The sequence below is a fragment of the Sturnira hondurensis genome, unplaced genomic scaffold (assembly GCF_014824575.4).
Source record: "Sturnira hondurensis isolate 20B ecotype Veracruz unplaced genomic scaffold, ASM1482457v3 Scaffold0007406, whole genome shotgun sequence".
NCBI classification, from domain to species: Eukaryota; Metazoa; Chordata; class Mammalia; order Chiroptera; family Phyllostomidae; genus Sturnira; species Sturnira hondurensis.
In genome coordinates, this window is record NW_028080037.1 from 7097324 (window position 1) to 7115058 (window position 17735).

The window sequence follows — 17735 nt, forward strand, 5'->3', positions numbered from 1 at the left end:
TGGAAAGGGCTCGGCCCCCCTCTCCAAAAGGTCCTGACCTCACCCTCTTCCAAGTACGGGATGAAGGAGGGGAGGGGATCCTCCTGGCCGGCCATTCAAGAGGCTGGAAGGTGACAGGGACTTGGGGCCGGGCTGGCGGGCTCCAGGGAGGGGGAGGAGGGTAGCAGCCGGACAGGCTCCGGCTGGGTCTTCACGTCACGGCCCTCAGGGCAAGAAAAGCCTGGAGAACCTTCTCGTACACCACCCCCACCCCAACACACACACACACACACACACACACACACACACACACACACGACTCCGAAATGAAGCTGCGGGTGAGAAGGCTAGGACACCAAAAGACAGTCACGGCCTCCCATTTTTTACTGAATGTTTCAAAGATAAATTGAACTTCAAAAGGCAACTCCTCAAACAGCCTGGAGGCTGGTTGGAGGGGAGAACCGGAGGAGGGTGTGGGCCTGCTGGGTGACTTTCCCCTTGGAGGGGTTCAAATATGCGCCCTGGAATTACCTTTCCCATGCGGGGGGGGGGGGGTGCGGGGGGGCTGCCAGAGCCAAGCCTGCGCGGAGCGAACCGAGCTTTGCACGCGCGACTTCGGGATGGGGCCTGGTTGGGGCGCCTTGGGTCGGCCTGGTTCAACCCGAGCCTCTAGGGACCGTGAAGGGGACGTTCAGCCTCTTACAACTTGGGATCGCGGCCTGGCCAGGCCAGGCCAGGCCAGGGCTGGCCGCGAGGAGACTCTGCCAGGTTGTTTTGTTTTGTTTTTTTCTCCACACTGGTGCGGGGATATTTTTGACTTGGATTTCCCAGATCGAGGTGAAAAGGGAGAGGAACGCCAAAACGAAAACGTTCGCTGTCCCCCAACGTATTTGTGGTCGGGTGCGTGTGGAAAACACTGACTTAGAGCAAGGAGCATTCTTTTTCCATTAACACTGAAGTATCTGAAATTGCCGTCCTATCCAGCTCTAATCAGCCCCCTTCCGTCTCTCGTCTTGCCCCCTAATTTAAAGGCAGAGTAATTTCAGATTGGAGCGGCGCTCCCTTCGCGGGGCAAGGGACTTTTGTTTTTAGCTTTGTAACTTGAGTGACATCTCATTTTGGTTCAGTGGGGGCGGTCTTAATTACTTAAAGGCGAAGGGAAGGGACGAGAGGAAGCCAGGAGAGAGAGACTCCAAACTCTGCCTAACGAAAGCACTTAACTCAAGGCCCAAAGACATTTCAATAAAAATTTATTGAAATTTCAATGTTTCAAAGAGAGAGGGGGGAAAAATACAGAAAACCAAAGAACTCATCCACAATTATAACACAAAATATACCTTCATGAGTTTTTGTCTTTAAACCATCTCTCAGCACCTGACTTTTGAACTGTGAGTATCTCTCTACAGGCACCAACTCAAAACACCATCAATATTGAAGACAGTAGTCAATTCCGCTTCGCTTTGAAGATCTCAGAGACTAGCAAATACAAATACGAAAGGAAAATTAGAAACTCAAACCACAGCCTCTGCCGTCCCCACCCCTCTGTCCACCAAGGCATCTCAGAACCACTCACAGGGGGGCTCCGTTTTAAGGAATTGAAGGCGGAGCTGGGAAGTGGGGACTTCTCCAATTTTGGGTAAAATAGGCAATAACACTTTTCCTCACTCTTGGACATTCAAAAAAAAATTTTTTTTCTTCCCCAGACAACTCTTTTGCAAGTGTGTGGGTGTTGGTGCCGAACGTGTGTTTCCTAGTTTTAAAAGCGATCTTGTGACCTTGAACTCAAACGGACTACAGGGAAAATGGGAACACAGAGCCTGACAGCTGCACCCCTATTTACAGAGCTATGTACAATGTCAATAAATTAAAGTTTAATTTTCCGAGCATTCATATTCCACCTATGTACAAGAGTTATCAAATAATTACATAAATACTTTGCTAATAGTCTTGCTTCTTCTTTATTATTTTTTTTAAACCTTGTTATTGCATATACAGGAAAGAGAGAGAACTGCCAGAGAGGGACATGAATCCTGCTACAGAGCTTAGATAAAATAAACTCAATTTTTTTGTGTGTCTCTTCCCCACCCCCTTCCCTTTAAATCCTCCCCCTTGGGGTTTCCAATGAGAATTGGGGAAAAGGTGTAGGGTTATGTTCTTTTCTCTCTAAAAGCAAGCATTCAAACGGAAAAACCACAAATACATCACTGTGGAACATGCAAGAAGAGACCTATAGTGGCTCTTAAAACATCACAAGAATATTAAAAAGACACAGATTTCCTTAAAAGAGACTAAACAAAGCTGGCAGCGACTCCCCCCCCAAAAAAAACAATGCTGCTCAGTCATTTATTTTAGAACTGATACGCAAGTCACTATAAAGTTTTTAATCTTCACAGACAGAATCATGTTAGTGTATTCATTTGCCCCCGGTATTTTTTTTAAATTTTATTTGTTTTTGTTTCCACTTGACACGGTGAAGGAAAAATATATATAAATCTGCACTGGGAGAGAAGCCTTTAAACACACGCCCCTCCCGGTGGGCCTGGCTACCTTTTTTTTTTTTTTTTGCTTCCCAGGCTCCCAGACCAACCTCGTCTGGGGGTGCTGTGGCCAGACCTGTTTCAACTCCCGCCCCCAACGACGCAACCCAACTGAGGCTTCTGAGCCCCCAGAATCCGAGCCAGACCCCGGGTAAATAACCACCCCAAGAAGACAGGGCTTGTTTCCAGCACATTTTCTCCAGGGAGTCCGGCACCCCTTCCCAGACAGGACTGCACGGGGCAGGGCTAACCCCACCCCTGCACGCCCGTCGTTTATTTCACCACCAACAAAGTGCACTGCAGACGTGACTGGAATGAAGAGACTTTTCTGGGGAGGGGTTCACGGGGACGCGCTGCGGGACCTGTCGGGCTTGGCTTCCAAGCCACTGACCAACCGCTGGATGCTCTGCAGTTCGCTGGTGGCCGCCTCTTTCTCCGGGCAGAGTTTGGGCGACAAGGACACGGAGCTGGAGGAGAGGGTGGAGGAGCGGCTGTTGAGTTCCGAGCCGGAGTCCACGGCCACCGAGGCCGGGCTGGCGGCCAGGGCCGCGGCTTTGGCGTCCAGGGGCCCCGCGGCCGCCGCCATGGAGGGCAGGGCGGCGCTGAGCAGGCTGCTGCTGTCCGGGACCGGCACCGGGATGGAGTAGGGGCTGTAGCGCAGGCGCGGGCGCATGGTGTTCAGGTTGAGGAACGGGTGGCGGTGCACCGAGCTGGACGCCGCGGCGGAGGAGGCGGCGGCGGCGGCAGCCATGTAGGTGTAGGGGTAAGGGAACAGGCTTCCGAAAGGCGACATGGCCAGGCCCTGAGGGCGGAAGAGAAACGCACGCAGGGAGTCAGCCGGGTAGGGGCTGCCTGGTGGCCCGGGAGGGGCCACGCGGGGCGGAGGGGGCGACCTCGTCTATTTCCCTCCAACCACCACCCCTACCGTCTCGGAACTTGAGGAAGTCACTCTCCTCTCTGGACAGGAGTGGGGGGTGGGGTCTGGCGGGTGGCCGGTGGAGTTGGGGTGGGGGGAGGACACTCAGACTGATTTCTCTAGACCCAAAGCTTAGCTGTGTCACCCTAAGCCGGGGCACTTCACTCCCTGTGTCTCAGCTTTCTGATATGAAAAAAGAACAACAGGGAAATATTAAATAATTCATACACTATTGGGAACTCTGTGGACATTAAATGAGCTAATGCCTTCAATATGCTACGGAGGGCGCCTGGCCAACCGGGCTGTTAGAGACCCTCCCATCAGGGGCAGCCCCTGCACCTGTTCAAGGGGCCACAGCCAGTACACCCCGCCGTGGTAGCTGCCTGGGCGCCAGAGGGCACGAATTAGGAGACGTAATTATTTCTCATTCTCGAACCCTTCCACCCCATCCCCAGAAGTTGCACTAAGATCTCAAGCAGAAGGACATTGGGGGGGGGGGTTGCTATAAAGAGAGACAAAGATGTCTCTCCTAGCCTGACATGCTGGTGTTACAGGTGGAGAAACGGAAGGGGGGGGGCTGCATAGGAAGTCAGCCAGCAAGTGGCAGAAGCAGAAAGTAAAATCCGGGGACCCAGACCTGGACCACTTCTCTGTCCCCTTCCCCGAGGTACCATTGGTCCTTGTGTACCCACGCAGCCCCTTGCCCACATGTCACCAGCCCACCTATGACTCGGTTCCAGGAGGAGCTAAAGGAGGGGATGGCAGGAACTGAGAAAGGCCAGAAACCAACCCTTTTCTCAACCCCCCAACTGCCCCCCCCCCAGGAAAGCCAGTCCTGCCTCTTGGCTCAGGGAAGGGAGACGAATGTGTTCAGACAAAACATAAGGCCAGGGTGTGCGGGAGTCCCCACAGAGCCTGTCACTGCTTCAGTGTTTCCCAAGCACTCGAGACTTCTCCCAGGCCACCCCCAGCTGTCTGAACCACACAGAGGCTGCCAGGCTGTCCCTCAAGCCTGACATTCCCCACGTGTGCTCAGACCATTAACCCTTTGGGAGACAGGCGAGCCTGCTTGGGGTGGGGGCAGGCGAGAGCTTCCAATTGGGAGAAAAGGCTCAGTTGCCATCCAAAGGGTCAGGGGTCCCTCCCCTGGCAGGCGTCAGCCTTCCTCTTCTTTAATTCCTGAGGGAGGGCTGGCTATGAGACATTTTAAGAGACATGTTAGCTCTGAAGCTAACATCACAGACCCCAGAGAAGACTCTGCAGTGAGCTCCACCACCTACTAGCTGTGTGACCCTGGATAAGTTCCTCAACATCTCTGTGCCTCATCTACAGAGTGGAGGTGATCCTAGTACCCTGAAGTCAGGATAGATCAAATACCCAGAAGAGTGTTTGGCACAACACAAGTGCTATGTACAACTATCATTATTACTACCTACCTACCACTCTATTATAAACATCCCTCAACATAAAAAATATTTTAAGATTGGGGGGTGGTGGTGTAAGGTTATGATGAATCTAGAAGATAAACCCTGTGCATAGGAATTATCATTATTCTCTGAGGTTACGGACAGTGGGGGGGGCGGGGGGTTGGGGTTGGGTGTCTCCTATCAAAGGGAAGGAAAAGGAGAGGGCCTGCAGACAGGGGCTGGAGAGGCGGCGGGAGGAAGGACAATAAATACCTGAGAGGCCAGGACGTGCTGCTGGAGGTGGAAGGGCAGAGTGGCCGCAGACGCCCCCGACAGTCCCTGTGCCGCGGCGGCGGAGGCCATGGCTGTGGAAGCCATGGCCGTGGACTCCAGGCCCGAGACGCCGGTGGAGGCCCCGGACACGGTGGCAAGCAGGGGCCCCATGCCGGCTGCCATGCTGGAGAAGGCGCCCCCCATGGCGAACTGGCTGGGGTGCAGGAAGAGCGGGTGCCCATTGAAGAACTGCTGGCCAGCCAGGCCCGGGGCGAAGCCGAGGCCGGGCAGGGGGCCTTGGCCTAGGTGCGCGGTGGCCGCGTCCGTCTGCACCGTGAGCGGCGCGAAGGCCTCCTTGGCCGGCAGAGAGCGCGCCTCCTCGGCCTTGGATGTGGCCGCGCCCTCTCGACCTGGGCTCCGGCGCTCCTCCGCGCCCAGGCCGCGTGTGCTGGACGAGATGGTGGCCGGGCTGTGGCGCGAGTCGGGCGACGCCTTGTCCAGCCGCCCGCTGTCCCGGGGCCGGCCGCCGGGCTCCGCCGCGAAGAGGTGCGCCTTGACCGCGGGGCTGCCTTTGTCGCGGCTTGGCTCCTCCGACGTGGTGGTGGAGATCTTGGCCGCGTCGCAAGCCTCTGGCCCGTGTTCCTCTTTGCTCTCGGCCTCGGCGTCGCTCTCACCCTCGCTGGGACACAGGTCTGCCAAAAGAAAGGAACAAAAGTGAGGCGGACGGGCTCCAACCCGGGCCAGGGGAAGCCAGTTCCCTAGCAGGAATCTTGGCGCAGCTGGATACCACCCAGCAAGCCCTTGAACCTCTTGTGCCTCAGTTTTCTCATCTGCAAAACGGGAGGAATGATACTTCATAACTTCAGCGGAAAAATTCAATCAGTTAACACTGAATTTAAAAGGATTTAGATAGATAGACAGGACCCCTTCCCCTATGGCCACCTCGCCCCAAACCGGTAATCGATTCTACCCTTTTTTTTTTAAGCACTAATTGACCTCCTACTGTGTCAGACTACCTTCCCTCGCCGGTTGATGGCCAATTTCCTTTTTAAAAAGGAAAACTCACACTAAAACTCACTGTGGGAAACCTCCTCGTTGCCATCGGCCTTCGTTCAGTGATGGTGACCCGCACCTCCCACAACCCGTGCTTTCAGAAGGACTGTTTGGAGGGCACCCTGACAGTGGCCCCAGTGAAGGCCCTGCCCAGAAGGCACACACTCAGGTGAGCCTGTGTTGCCCCCCTCCATCCCCGAAGACGAAGGTGGGTGGTGGGCAGCCCCCTCTCTGCCCCCCCCCAGACCATCAGAGATTCTTTTTCCTTCCACCACACCCTCTGTGTGGGTGTTCTACCAGGAAGAAAGAAAAAGGGATCTTACATTATGTTTAAAGCTTAAATGGGTCAAAGAAGACATAAAGGACTCCCATTTTATTAAATGTAAAAAACAGGTTTCTTCCCCTTGTGAGAACGTGTGTGTCTTTCCAAATATAGGTTTTTTTTTTGCTCTTTAAACACAGGAAACTGACTGGGGATCTGAACCATCTCCTCCTCTCCAGCCCCCTGCCCCCCCCGCCCCACCCCCGCCGGACTGGGATCTCCCTTCTCACAGGTTGTGGCTCTATCACTGGGTGTTTCCTTGGTCACCTTCCCTGTCTCCCTACTATAGGTGGCAGAGAACCCCTGGCCTCCCACAGTGGCTGCCCCAAAAGCCCACCAATTTTACTCTTGAGTTCAGAGATGGCAAAAAGCCAGCAGTTGTTGGGAGACAGTTGAGGGGAGAGAGAGAGAAAGGGGAGAGGGGGGGAGAAGGGCTCTAGGCATGTTTTCTAAGCTGCCCTTCCTGCCAGACTAAGGTTTGAGGGAAGGGGTTCTCAGCCCTTCTTCTACTGGCTCAGGACAGGGGACACATCTGACCACCCATTTGGAACGCTGGCTCCTCCTTATGGACTTTCCAAAGGGTCTGCAGCTCCCGAGGGGCAAGCTTCCTGGTGCCTGCCCCCACCCCCAACTCCTTGAGGCCTCCAAGCCCTGGAGTCCAGAAGGCAAGGTACCCAGGCTTACTTACCTTTGAGGTTGGATGTCCCAACAGTGGAGACAGCTGGGGAGGAGGACTGGGCAAAGCAGCTGAAGGCTGCCTGTTCGCTGGAGGACTCATCCGAGGTGCCATTGTCCTTCTTGTGTCTGTCCTCGAACACCCTCATGGACTGCAGGGTGAGCTGTTTTCTGCAGCAGAAGCCCACCCCCAGCATCAGAGAATAGAGCCCACATTCTCCCCTTGCTCCCAACCCACCCCACGTGTCTCCCAGGGTTCAAGGGGCGCACCCAGCCCTCTCCCGCCTGCACCCGCAGACAACACAATTCTGAAACCTGCTTGACCCCTCCCCAAACCCCAGGGACAGCCACATCGGCCCCCACATTCTTCCCGACACTCTCACTGGGCTGAAGACTGGCACCAGGGTGTTGGAAAGGAGAAAGCTGAGGTTGCACTTATTCGAGATCGGGGTTTCATTCGGGAAAGGGCAGGGGCTTGGGCTGTGAAGTTTCGAGGCAAAGCAAAAAGCAAGAGGGGCGGTTGGCGCTGGCCAGAGGCAGTGGACAGCCGGCCTGACAGAGGGAGGGGCACTGGGGACCCAGCGTGTGGCACAAAAACGGCCCACTGCAAACACCCCCTGGCTGCTGAAATGGGGAGGAAGCGGTTATTTCATGGTGCCCGGCTCTGTGATCGGTTCACCGACACACCCATCAGAGGGGGGCGGAATCTATTTAGATGTTAGCAATTCTTTTTTTTCAGGCCTGCCCCCGCCTCTGGGAATAGGTGAAAAATCTGGGTTGATTTGCTGGATTTCAGAAATTCTTTGAAAGTGGTGGGGGAAGGGAGCTTTTCCTTCCTATACTATCCAGCTGTCTGCTTGGTGCAAAATGACCCAGGAGCCCAGGAAGGAGGGGCCACAGAGTTCCTCCAGGGGCCTCAGCTCTGCCTGGTGGTATTTGCAAGACGAGACTGCAAAAATTCCAAAGCATTTTGTGAATGGCTTAGTTCCTTCCTGGGACCTGCCTAGGAGGTAACTTCAATTAATTCGGAATTAATAGGCACCTGTATGTAATTGATTATCCCTGATGCTTTTCTTCCAGAGAGAACTGTGGTGTGGCCTAATGACCTTCCTCTAAGGGGACACGGAGACGTAAAAGAAACAGTGCCCTGAACTCAGCAAGCACGTGGCACACAGGAGAGTCAACGAGCCCCCCTCTCCTCCCCTCCTCAATATAAATGCCTGCATCCCACCTCCCAGGGGAGACGGGGGGGGGGGGGGNCCCTCAATATAAATATAAATGCCTGCATCCCACCTCCCAGGGGAGACAGGGGGGGGGGGGGGAGGGCTAGCAAAGTGATTTTTCTAAATTAGTCTGAGAAATAATCGTCTCGAGCTCACCTTTTTTCTCTCCTGCCATTTCCAGTGTCCCGGAATCCTTTCGCAAAAGGGTTGTTGTCTATTTTTAACTGAGTTATCTAGAAGGAGGACACACACAAGCAAGAAAGACAGACACATTGGCATCCTTTTCTAGAATGTTCTGGGAGTGTTTGCCCCAACTTAGCAGTTGACTAGAAATCTGACTACCAACAGGAGCCGTCAGGGGGACGTGCCAGGGTGAAGGGAAAGGGAGAGGAGGTAACAGCAGAAGTTTGGAGGGCCCTGCGATAAAGATCAAAGGAGACTGGACCACGGCCTTCATCCCCCATCGAAGCCAAACCAGGATTCCGGGATGAAACGCCCCCCCCCCCCCACGCCTGGGAAATGCCTTTCTTTTCTGTGGGCAGCCGGCAGCTCGGGCTTACATACGGAAAAGTCAGAACTGTCAAAATGGACAACCTGGGGGCCTTAAAAGTACGCTTTCGGTTTGCACTTTTTTTTTAATGCTATGCAATTAATCATGAAACACATTTTTTTACCCCCGACCCCAAACACAACACACACAAACACACGCCAACCTTTCTCTGTGAATCCGATAAAATAATTTATGGGGTTTTTAGGTGTCCTTGGGCTGAAGTGGGTTCGTTTATTTGTTTATTTATTTATCTGGCTGAGTGAGGCGGGTGCTTGAGAATTTGTAGTCTCGACCATGAGAGCCGCAAAAGGACCGAGTGACCATGGGAAACATTTGGTTTCACTTGTCTGCCTCTACCAGCCCCACTAGGTGAAGGGGGCCGTGGCCTCGTGGTCTAATCAAAAATCCTACCATTTATTATTTCAGCAACAACGTAAAGATTCACGGGATTCTGGGGTGAGAGGGAGCATGCGTTCCCCAGACCGAGGGGAACTGCCTTGGTGGTACATCATCTTTCAAATTCCTTCCCTTTGGGGGTGGGTGGGAAATAATATTACAGAGGTCCCTATGAGGAAGAAAAGGGACCCCCCACCCCCCGCCTGGCCCCGGCTGGATTCTTGTTCTTGGAATAAATCCCAGTGCCCTAGATTTGCAGGGACAGGGGGTCACAATACCTTGTCTCCAGGCTTAGGAAACATACCTGAGGCACCCCCACCCCCCAGCCACAGAGGACCCACCTATAGGGACAGTGAATTCAACGCGAAAGAGTGTTGTCCCATCAGTGACATTCACTGAGGTCTGGGGTCCAGAAGTTAAAACACCGGGGTCCTCCGTTGCCAGCCCCCTCCCCCACCCTGCCTGCTAATAGCCAAGCTGGTGACTTGGCGAATCAGCCGCAACCGTCACTGTGTGTCTCTGTGCTACGTGTCCGTGACCTTCAGGCCACCATAACTTTACATACCAGGTGCTGCTTGCTGTTCCATTTGGGGACACTCCTAATCCCCGGCCTCAGGCCCAAGGGAGAGGAAAAAAACAAAAAACCAAAAAAACTTCAAATGAAGTGGTGACTTTGGTCACCTCCTCTCAGAAGCCTCAGACAACTCAATTAGCATGACCCTGTGATCAGAGTAGGTTTTTCCAACCACACACACACACACACCATAAAAAACACAACAGCAGAAAAGGTAATAAAAACCAGACCAGCTAGCGACTCGCGATTCTGGCTAAGGGAGAGACGCTGATCCCCACTGGGATTCTCCTCCCAGGATCCCCCATGGCTTTTGCCTTAAATTGTTAGCTGGTTCCTTTTGGAACCTGATTTCTGGATCCTTCTGGCTAAAGGGGAAGAGAGTAAACCTTGGCACAAACGGGAGAAAGCCCCGAGGTCAGGGTGGGGGTGGGGCGGGCCGCCTCAGAGATAGTGGTGATTACAGGAGCTTTCCTCCATGGCAAAGTTACTTTGCTGTCTTTTCACTCAGCATTGAAATCCCAGCTGGTCAAGTTCTTTTTCTTTCTTTCCCTCTCTCTTTTTCCTTCTGCCTCTGCAATGTGCCAGCGCCTCTTTTCCCCAAAGCTCGGCTGACCGTCAAATCACAGAAGAAAACTCAAGACGCGCGCCCCCCCCCCATCCAGTTCTCTTGTGACTTTCTCACCCTCATGTAAAGCAGCTTAAAGGACAAGAGACATTAAGAGGGGGGGGGGGACGTCTTTGATCACCTTATCATTCTGGTAGGCTGTCACAGCGATGAATTCAGTTTCAGGGAACAAGTATGTCCGAAATGTACTATACGGAAGTTTCAGGATGTCATTGGCTCTCACGATATGGAATCGGGGCTGGTATTTGTGCATGGAGTTCAGTATAGTCTGCAGAGGCGGGGGGAGGAGAAACACACGGCGAAAGAGGAATTGAGCGGGAGGAACAGGATCTTCCAAGCCCCGCAGGGCTGACAGCTACCCCACGCACGGGAGGGTACCACGCCTGCACCAAGCCCACCTCCAGAGAGCACCTCTTTGGGTACTTCATCATTCCACCAACGTTAGCGTCCGCAGAATCCAGCATGGCTCAACCGTTTTCAAAGGGTGCCCCCCCGCCCTCACCAGCTCAGGTTCCTCGGAACCTTGAACCCTAGCCTACCTGAGTACCAAAACTATAATTCCCCTGCCACGTTGCGTGATCACTTGGGAAGGCCAAAGTCTTAAAAGATAGAAAAAAAACATGCATTTTAATTTACAAAATGATTCAGTCCTTTAAGCGTCCACTAATTGACGAGCCCAATCCACTTACAGCCCTGAAAGGCTGAACTCTAGAGAGGAATATTTATGCCTTAATCAAATCAAGGACTTCAAATGCAATTCCTGCCTGCTGAAGAAATTTCCGCGCCCTTCGCCTCTTCCTGGGCCTAATCTTTCTGCTTATTCCTCGCTTATCACTGTTTATTTTATTGAAATGTTGGGGAGGGGAGGGGTTGGGGGCAAAAGGTCCTTTGCTAGACCTGTACAAGCCATCTAAGTCTCCCGAAAGTTTCTAAGCATGCTCCCCCTGAGTACATATACACACATATATGCATTCCCAACACACACGATTTTACACCGCAGATCTGTCTTGTCTCTAGTAAAGCCGACTTTTGCCTGAGCCCAATTCTTTTTTGCGTAAAAGAAAAAAAAACCGTGTTTCCCAAAATGGAATCACACCCTTTAATCAATGTAGTGGAGGCTTCGAACCTTAACACTCTCCCGAGAAATACCATGGCTGATTTCAAAAGAGAAGACTATTGTAAAACCTGGATGAACACATCATTTGAAAATTGAGTTCAGAGCCTTAACGATTGGTTTTGAACTTCACTGTCAGGCCGGGCATTTCCCAAGACCTAGAACAACCCCAGAACAGGAGCTGGTCGGTACCTATCTTTTAGAAACGCGAGGCCTCCCGTTCTCAGAAGAGAACCCCCCCCCCCCACACACACACACAACTCTGACTCCTTTCTCCACAGCCCTGTGGCTGATCACACAAGTTCCCTAAGTTGGTCACCGGAAAAGAAGAGAGGAGTTTGAGCAGAAACTCACGAAGAGCAGGGCCCTAACTAGAGNGAATCACACCCTTTAATCAATGTAGTGGAGGCTTCGAACCTTAACACTCTCCCGAGAAATACCATGGCTGATTTCAAAAGAGAAGACTATTGTAAAACCTGGATGAACACATCATTTGAAAATTGAGTTCAGAGCCTTAACGATTGGTTTTGAACTTCACTGTCAGGCCGGGCATTTCCCAAGACCTAGAACAGCCCCAGAACAGGAGCTGGTCGGTACCTATCTTTTAGAAACGCGAGGCCTCCCGTTCTCAGAAGAGAACCCCCCCCCCCCCACACACACACAACTCTGACTCCTTTCTCCACAGCCCTGTGGCTGATCACACAAGTTCCCTAAGTTGGCCACCGGAAAAGAAGAGAGGAGTTTGAGCAGAAACTCACTTAGAGCAGGGCCCTAACTAGAGTGAAGAAAGAGAGTATTTGGAAGGAGCGGTGGAACTTACAAATCCATGCTTGTCCGAAATGTTATTGGTGAGTTTCAGTTTGTGGAAAGTGACAACCTTGGACATCCACTGCTCCCCGGTAGCCGGGCTGTCGGGGTGAATGTACATTCTCTTTGGCATTTCAGGGTCAGCCTTACCCGCCACCATCCACCGAGAATTGTGAAATTTATATCGACAGTCATCGGCAGCTATAATGTCCATCAACAAAATATATTTGGCTTTTTTATCCAGCCCGGAACACCTCACTTTAAATGGGGGAAACATGCGCCTGCAATCAGAAAGAAGGGAAAAGAAAAAAAATAATAATAAGTCACCTACAATCTTGGGTTTGATCATTCTGTTGGGCCTAAAATACTTAAATCAGATGTAAAATGCATGGATGAACGTATTGGGTTCAGAGGACAGTGGCTGGGTGCAAAATTGTTTTTGATCACAGCAGAAGTATTAAAGAGACCAAATTTCTCTTCAAACGCCCCAAGATTCAGAACAAGGGAATTCTAGCCCTGCATTTCTCTACAGCATCTCCTAATGTCTTCACATATTTTTCTGTCTGTTGTGACTTTGTAGATTGCCCTCTTCCTCGGCAAAGTCTTGCTCGTGCCTTTTCCTGGGGGTGCGTAGTTCTAAACCGCTTTGGGGTAGGATTTTTAAAGTGCGACCAGTGAAAGCTAGCACTTTTTTCCCCCACCACCCGTCGATGAGAAAATGTTTAACTCATCAAGGAAATGAATGTCGAGTTTATTCTGAAGCAATCCCGCTGCTGGCGAAAAATGAAACTGGGCTTCGGTGCGTTCTGAAAACGCACCGGGTAGCGTGGAGGGCAGTTCCCGGCCTGAGCACCAGTGTGCCGGGAGCCGCTCACCACGTTCCCCGGTCCACAACTGCGAGACTGGGCCACCGGCTCTGTTTGTTCCCACCAGTGCTGGCACGCTATGCTCTCGACCTCAAGGAAGCACCGTGCCGTGAACCCGGCAAAACTTCTCCTGGGTCTGAGGAATTTTATGCCCAACTTTGGCCTCATGCAGCTTGAAAAGGCACGGAAAGCTGAAGGCATCAAGAGCGGCGTTTCATTTTTATTCTTTCAGTTTTGTGCCTTGAAAGACTTCGATGCCATAAACAAAACAAACCAAAAAGAATCCGTGATTTCATGTGACAGGCAGAATTTGGTCAGGCCAAGGACCTCTTTGGTTGATAGTATTTACACATAAAACAGAAGCATGTGTCTAGGTCTCCCCACCGGTTTCTTGGGTCTGCACACATAATCTTAATTCTCCCCAAATCGCACCCTGAATTCTCCCCTTGAGTTAGGGACACGGGAAGCGGTCTGGACAAACAAACCCAGCTGCCCTTCGATTCTTCCCTGACCCTGGCAGCCCAGGGCCCAGGCCCCCTCCAGAACCACAGGCCAGCCTGGAGGACGGAGAGGGCCAGAGGAGCTGATGCCAGGCCTCTTGTTATCACACAAAAGAAAGGGGCTTTAAGTTTTTGCCCCTGGGTACGAAATGAAACAGACAAAAACACAACAGCAACCAGACCATAAGCCTGTCTCCCACAGGTCTGAGCAGCCAAACTCCCTGCAGGGGGGTGGTGTTCTTTCTCTCCCTGCAAAGAAGGCTGAACTCTGCTGAGAAAATTCCATCTATCCAGGCTGCAGACTTCGCCAGGAAAACCCCCGTCTGCAGACACCCAGGTAAGCTGAAATTTCCTCCCATGGGGGCAGCAGGCCCGGGAGCCTCCGGACCGTTCCAGGGGAACGAAAGTTTTCTTGGAAGCCAAATGTACTGACAGACAGTCTGGGAGGAGAGAGAGAAAGGGAGGGAAAATCCTCGGAGAGTTTGGGGAACGGGGCCCTCTGCTCGCTTACCTTCCGGACTTGGTAATGACCATCTCGGTGCCCCGCTTGTGGAACTGATCCCAAAGTTCTTTGGCCTCGAGGTGCACCTTCGGGTCATCCTCCACCTCTTCTTCGGGCTCCATGGTCTTCAGAGGCCTCAGATGCGCCTGGGGCCCCAGAGATGAGAAAGGGATACCGGTTTCGGCCGCCCCCACCAATTGATCCATGATCGGCTTGGCCAGGGCGCCCGGCAGCGAGAGCGCCGCCGCGCCGTTGGGAGGCAGAGTCAGCGCGGGGAAGAAAGGCGGCTGGTGACCCAGAACCGCGCTCATGGCGAAGTCCGGCGCCCGGTGAGGTAGGAACGGATGGTAGGCCATGCTTGTCCCAGGAATGACCGGATCTCTCATGGAGAGGTTCATCCACTCCAGGCGGGGCGCTGGGCTCCAGCCGGGGACAAGTCCGCAGCTGCTGATTTGTTTTGTTTTTGTCTTTTAACAGCAGCGCATAGTTTACAAAGCAAAAAGAGGGGAAAAAAAAGAAAAAAATCACAACTACAGCACCTCAAAGAGAGAGGGAGTGAGTGTCTTTTGGGGGGAATGCCGCTCTTAAAGAGGACAAGGCGAGCGATCGGGAGACATAGCCGCCGGCGTGACTGTCCTTGTGCCTTGCGTTTTTAAAAAGCCGCTCCTGTAAGTCGGTTTCGGAGGCGACGGGAGCGAGCAGGCTTTCGACTCGCGCCCGAGCCCTGCCGCCCAGCTCGAAATGGACACTCCGGCCCTGGGTCCCAGGGACCGCGCCCCAGCCCTTAGTTCTTTGTTGCAACTGCGAACGGTTCTCTTAGGAGACTTTTTACCTTTTCTTCTCCTTCTTCTTCCCCCGCCCCCCTATCTCTCCTCCTCTCCCTCTTTCTCGCAGGAGGCGCCTGCAGTTGCGCTGGACCCGGCTGGAACCGCCGGCGAGAGAGCGGAAAAAGTCTCTCTCCTTTAAAAAAAAAAAAAAATCTCTGATTCAAGCCCTCTTCTCACAGCGCTATCACAACTTGAACTGCACACTGGCTTCCGTTCGCCTCCGCCTCCTGCCTCCGCTCCGAGCCTCCGGAGGGTGTCTGGGTTCCAGTCCGAGTCCGGCCGTGCTCTTCTCTCGCGCCCGTCGTCTTCCGTGTCCTAAAACGTGAGCAAATTCGCTTCCTAAATCTGCGTCCAGACGCGCAGGGCAGGGAGGATGGAGGGGGGGAATGGAAAAGGAGGGAGAGAGAAAGAGAGACACGGAGTAGGAGAGGGAGCGCGAGGAGAGGGAGGGAGCGAGCCAGCCAGCCGGCCGGAGCTGTTCGCCACCCTCCTCCGCTTCTAGAATTCCCCGGGCGTCTGCTCGGCGGCTCTAGAAGGTCGGGCTCTGCTCTGGGCTGCGGGGAGCCGGGGGCCTCTTGATTGGCTCTTTGACGCTTTCGGACCAATTGTGTTGCTGCATAGGCGTGGTTTTCACAGGTCGAGTGCTGGGGGGAATAGAGCCGAGTTATAAAAAGAAGGTGTCGGAAACTGTAACGTCGCAGCGCCGCATCGGTACTACTGCCTGTCCTGTGAATATGTCAACATGATCAGAGGGAGGGCGGGCGCCACCGAGGAGCGCGCGCACCGAGTCGCCTCTAGGTGGCTTATCGAGAGATCGCCACAGCCCTAGAGCTCGCTCGCTTGCTCTTGCTCAGCCCAAGTCTGAAATGCCTCAGTCATCCAACCCGAGATCGAGGGAGGAGGCAGGGCCAGGCAGGAAGGGGAGGAGGAGGGAGCGAGCGATCTGGGCCAGGAAGGCGGAGAGAGCGCCGGGCGCCGGGCAGGGGCGCTCGCCTCTCGCGCGCTCGGCTCGCCTAGCCTCTCCGCCGCCGCGGCCTTTTCTCTCTCTAGTTCACCCTCTTAGTAACCAGCCCCCGGCGAGTCAGGCGGACGAGTGAGCCTCCTGCGAGCTGCCGTTCGGCCGCTGAGCGCAACAAAAGCCGCCTGCAGCCGCGGGGAGGCGAGCGCCCAGACTCCGGGCTTGCGCGCTCTCCAGCCCCACGTGGAGCAAAGCCCCGCCCGGCCGCCGCTCCAGGGCTCCCGAGCTCGGGTGTCTCTCCTTACTAGTCTCCCCTGCCTGTGGGCTCGCGGACTCCCGAGCACACGGATGCGGCCAGATCTCAGCACACACATGCGGGGCTCCTTCTTCACCGTGGCCCACCGGAGCCCGGGTGTGGAGTCCCAAACACCCCCAGCACATCAGTACGCAAACCCGCGCCAGCACACTGGGACCACGCCACCCGCGGGAAAAGCACGTACACGCAAACACGTACACAGCCTGCGCCGCCGGCCCTGTCTGCGCTCACTCCGGGAGGCGGACTGGGGATTTCGTGAAATGCATTAAGCAGCCCTTTTAGATCTGGTCTTCGGCCTGGATTCGGGCTCCTCGTGTTCCACCTGAACACGTTTGTGAGTGTGGAGGGGAGACTGGAGATCTGGACAAAGTGAACGCGGCGCCGGACTAGGTTCTGGGCCCGTCCCCGCCAAGCCGCGGCCCTCCCCTGCGAGGCCGGCTCTGAGCGGAGCTGGGAGTCAGGAACTGGAAGGGGGAGGTGCGCCAGCCTGGTATCTTCTCCAGGGATCGCACTTATCTCGGTGCCTCAGTTCTTTCTCCACCGGGGACTTATCTCGCCAGTAGTCGGGGGTGAATTTGTAAAACAAACCGTGGAACGCCCCCACCCTAGAGGGGCAGAGGCTGGTTCCAGTTCAGGTACAGTGGGGGCGCGAAGGGGAGGAAGGCAACCCGATCTTACAGATCAAACCTGTCTCGGAATTGGTAACTGTGACCGAAGGGCCTTGCCTGGGTCACAGGATGCCCTAAACCACATTTCTCGCTTCTGGGGGGTGGAGGGTAGGGGGGGCATGAGTCGGGCCATTCCTGCTTGGAGAGAATTCTTGGGGACACTGTTCTTTTAAAGAGAGGGTTGATTTCAGGGCCTAGGGATTAAGACCTGTGCGTGTCTCTGAGCGGACCACCCCCTCTTCTTTCCCACTTTGCTTTGTGCACCCCGCTACGCCCCCTGCTCCCGACTCCGAAGTAGGAGTGAGTGGAGGGGGGAAATGCAGTTCCTTTGTGGGCCAACCGCACCGAGATAGGGGCGGAACTTTTGAGGCGACAAGCTTTTCCAGCCTCGCATTTTTGACGCACATGGTTAAGAGCGCTTGGCGCCAGCACTGAGAATCCCCTTAAGTCACAAAGAGAATGCACTGGTTCTGCGAACTCGGTCTGGCTCGCCACTTCGCCCCCTTTATTTTCCTTTAGATCTGTCTTTCTGGCGTCCTCGCAGTCTCTCTCTGCCGGCTGTTAGGAAGATGGAGAGAAAAGAAAAGAGGCGGCAGGGCCCAGGGTGCAAGCTCCAAACTCCCCCTCCCGCGTCCCTTGCGGCCAGGC

General features: G+C 54.1%; 1 protein-coding gene across 2 annotated transcripts; it reads right to left on the minus strand.

Annotated features, from left to right (window-relative positions):
* Positions 1 to 1678: 1678 nt before the first annotated feature.
* Positions 1679 to 16006, minus strand: TBX3 (T-box transcription factor 3). Of its 2 annotated transcripts, XM_037052177.1 has the most exons (8): positions 14328 to 16006; positions 12464 to 12731; positions 11069 to 11128; positions 10651 to 10797; positions 8541 to 8617; positions 7175 to 7332; positions 5112 to 5803; positions 1679 to 3318 (listed from the first exon to the last, which is right to left on the minus strand). In XM_037052177.1, the coding sequence occupies exons 1-8, from the start codon at positions 14714 to 14716 to the stop codon at positions 2857 to 2859; spliced, it is 2253 nt and encodes a 750-aa protein (XP_036908072.1). In that variant the 5' UTR covers positions 14717 to 16006; the 3' UTR covers positions 1679 to 2856. The 2 variants fall into 2 exon arrangements, with proteins under 2 accessions (XP_036908072.1, XP_036908073.1); XM_037052178.1 differs by lacking the exon at positions 11069 to 11128 and having other exon boundaries at positions 14328 to 16002.
* Positions 16007 to 17735: the final 1729 nt, after the last annotated feature.

What these genes read in the sequence shown, in the direction of transcription:
- TBX3 (XM_037052177.1), bottom strand. Translation starts at nt 14,716, where the DNA reads ATGAACCTCTCCATGAGAGATCCGGTCATTCCTGGGACAAGCATGGCC. An exon ending in TTTCGGACAAGCATGGATTT is followed by an intron (nt 11,129 to 12,463) that starts GTAAGTTCCACC and finishes CTATCTTTTAAG; the next exon opens with ACTTTGGCCTTCCCAAGTGA. An exon ending in AGCACGTCCTGGCCTCTCAG is followed by an intron (nt 3,319 to 5,111) that starts GTATTTATTGTC and finishes TTCCGCCCTCAG; the next exon opens with GGCCTGGCCATGTCGCCTTT.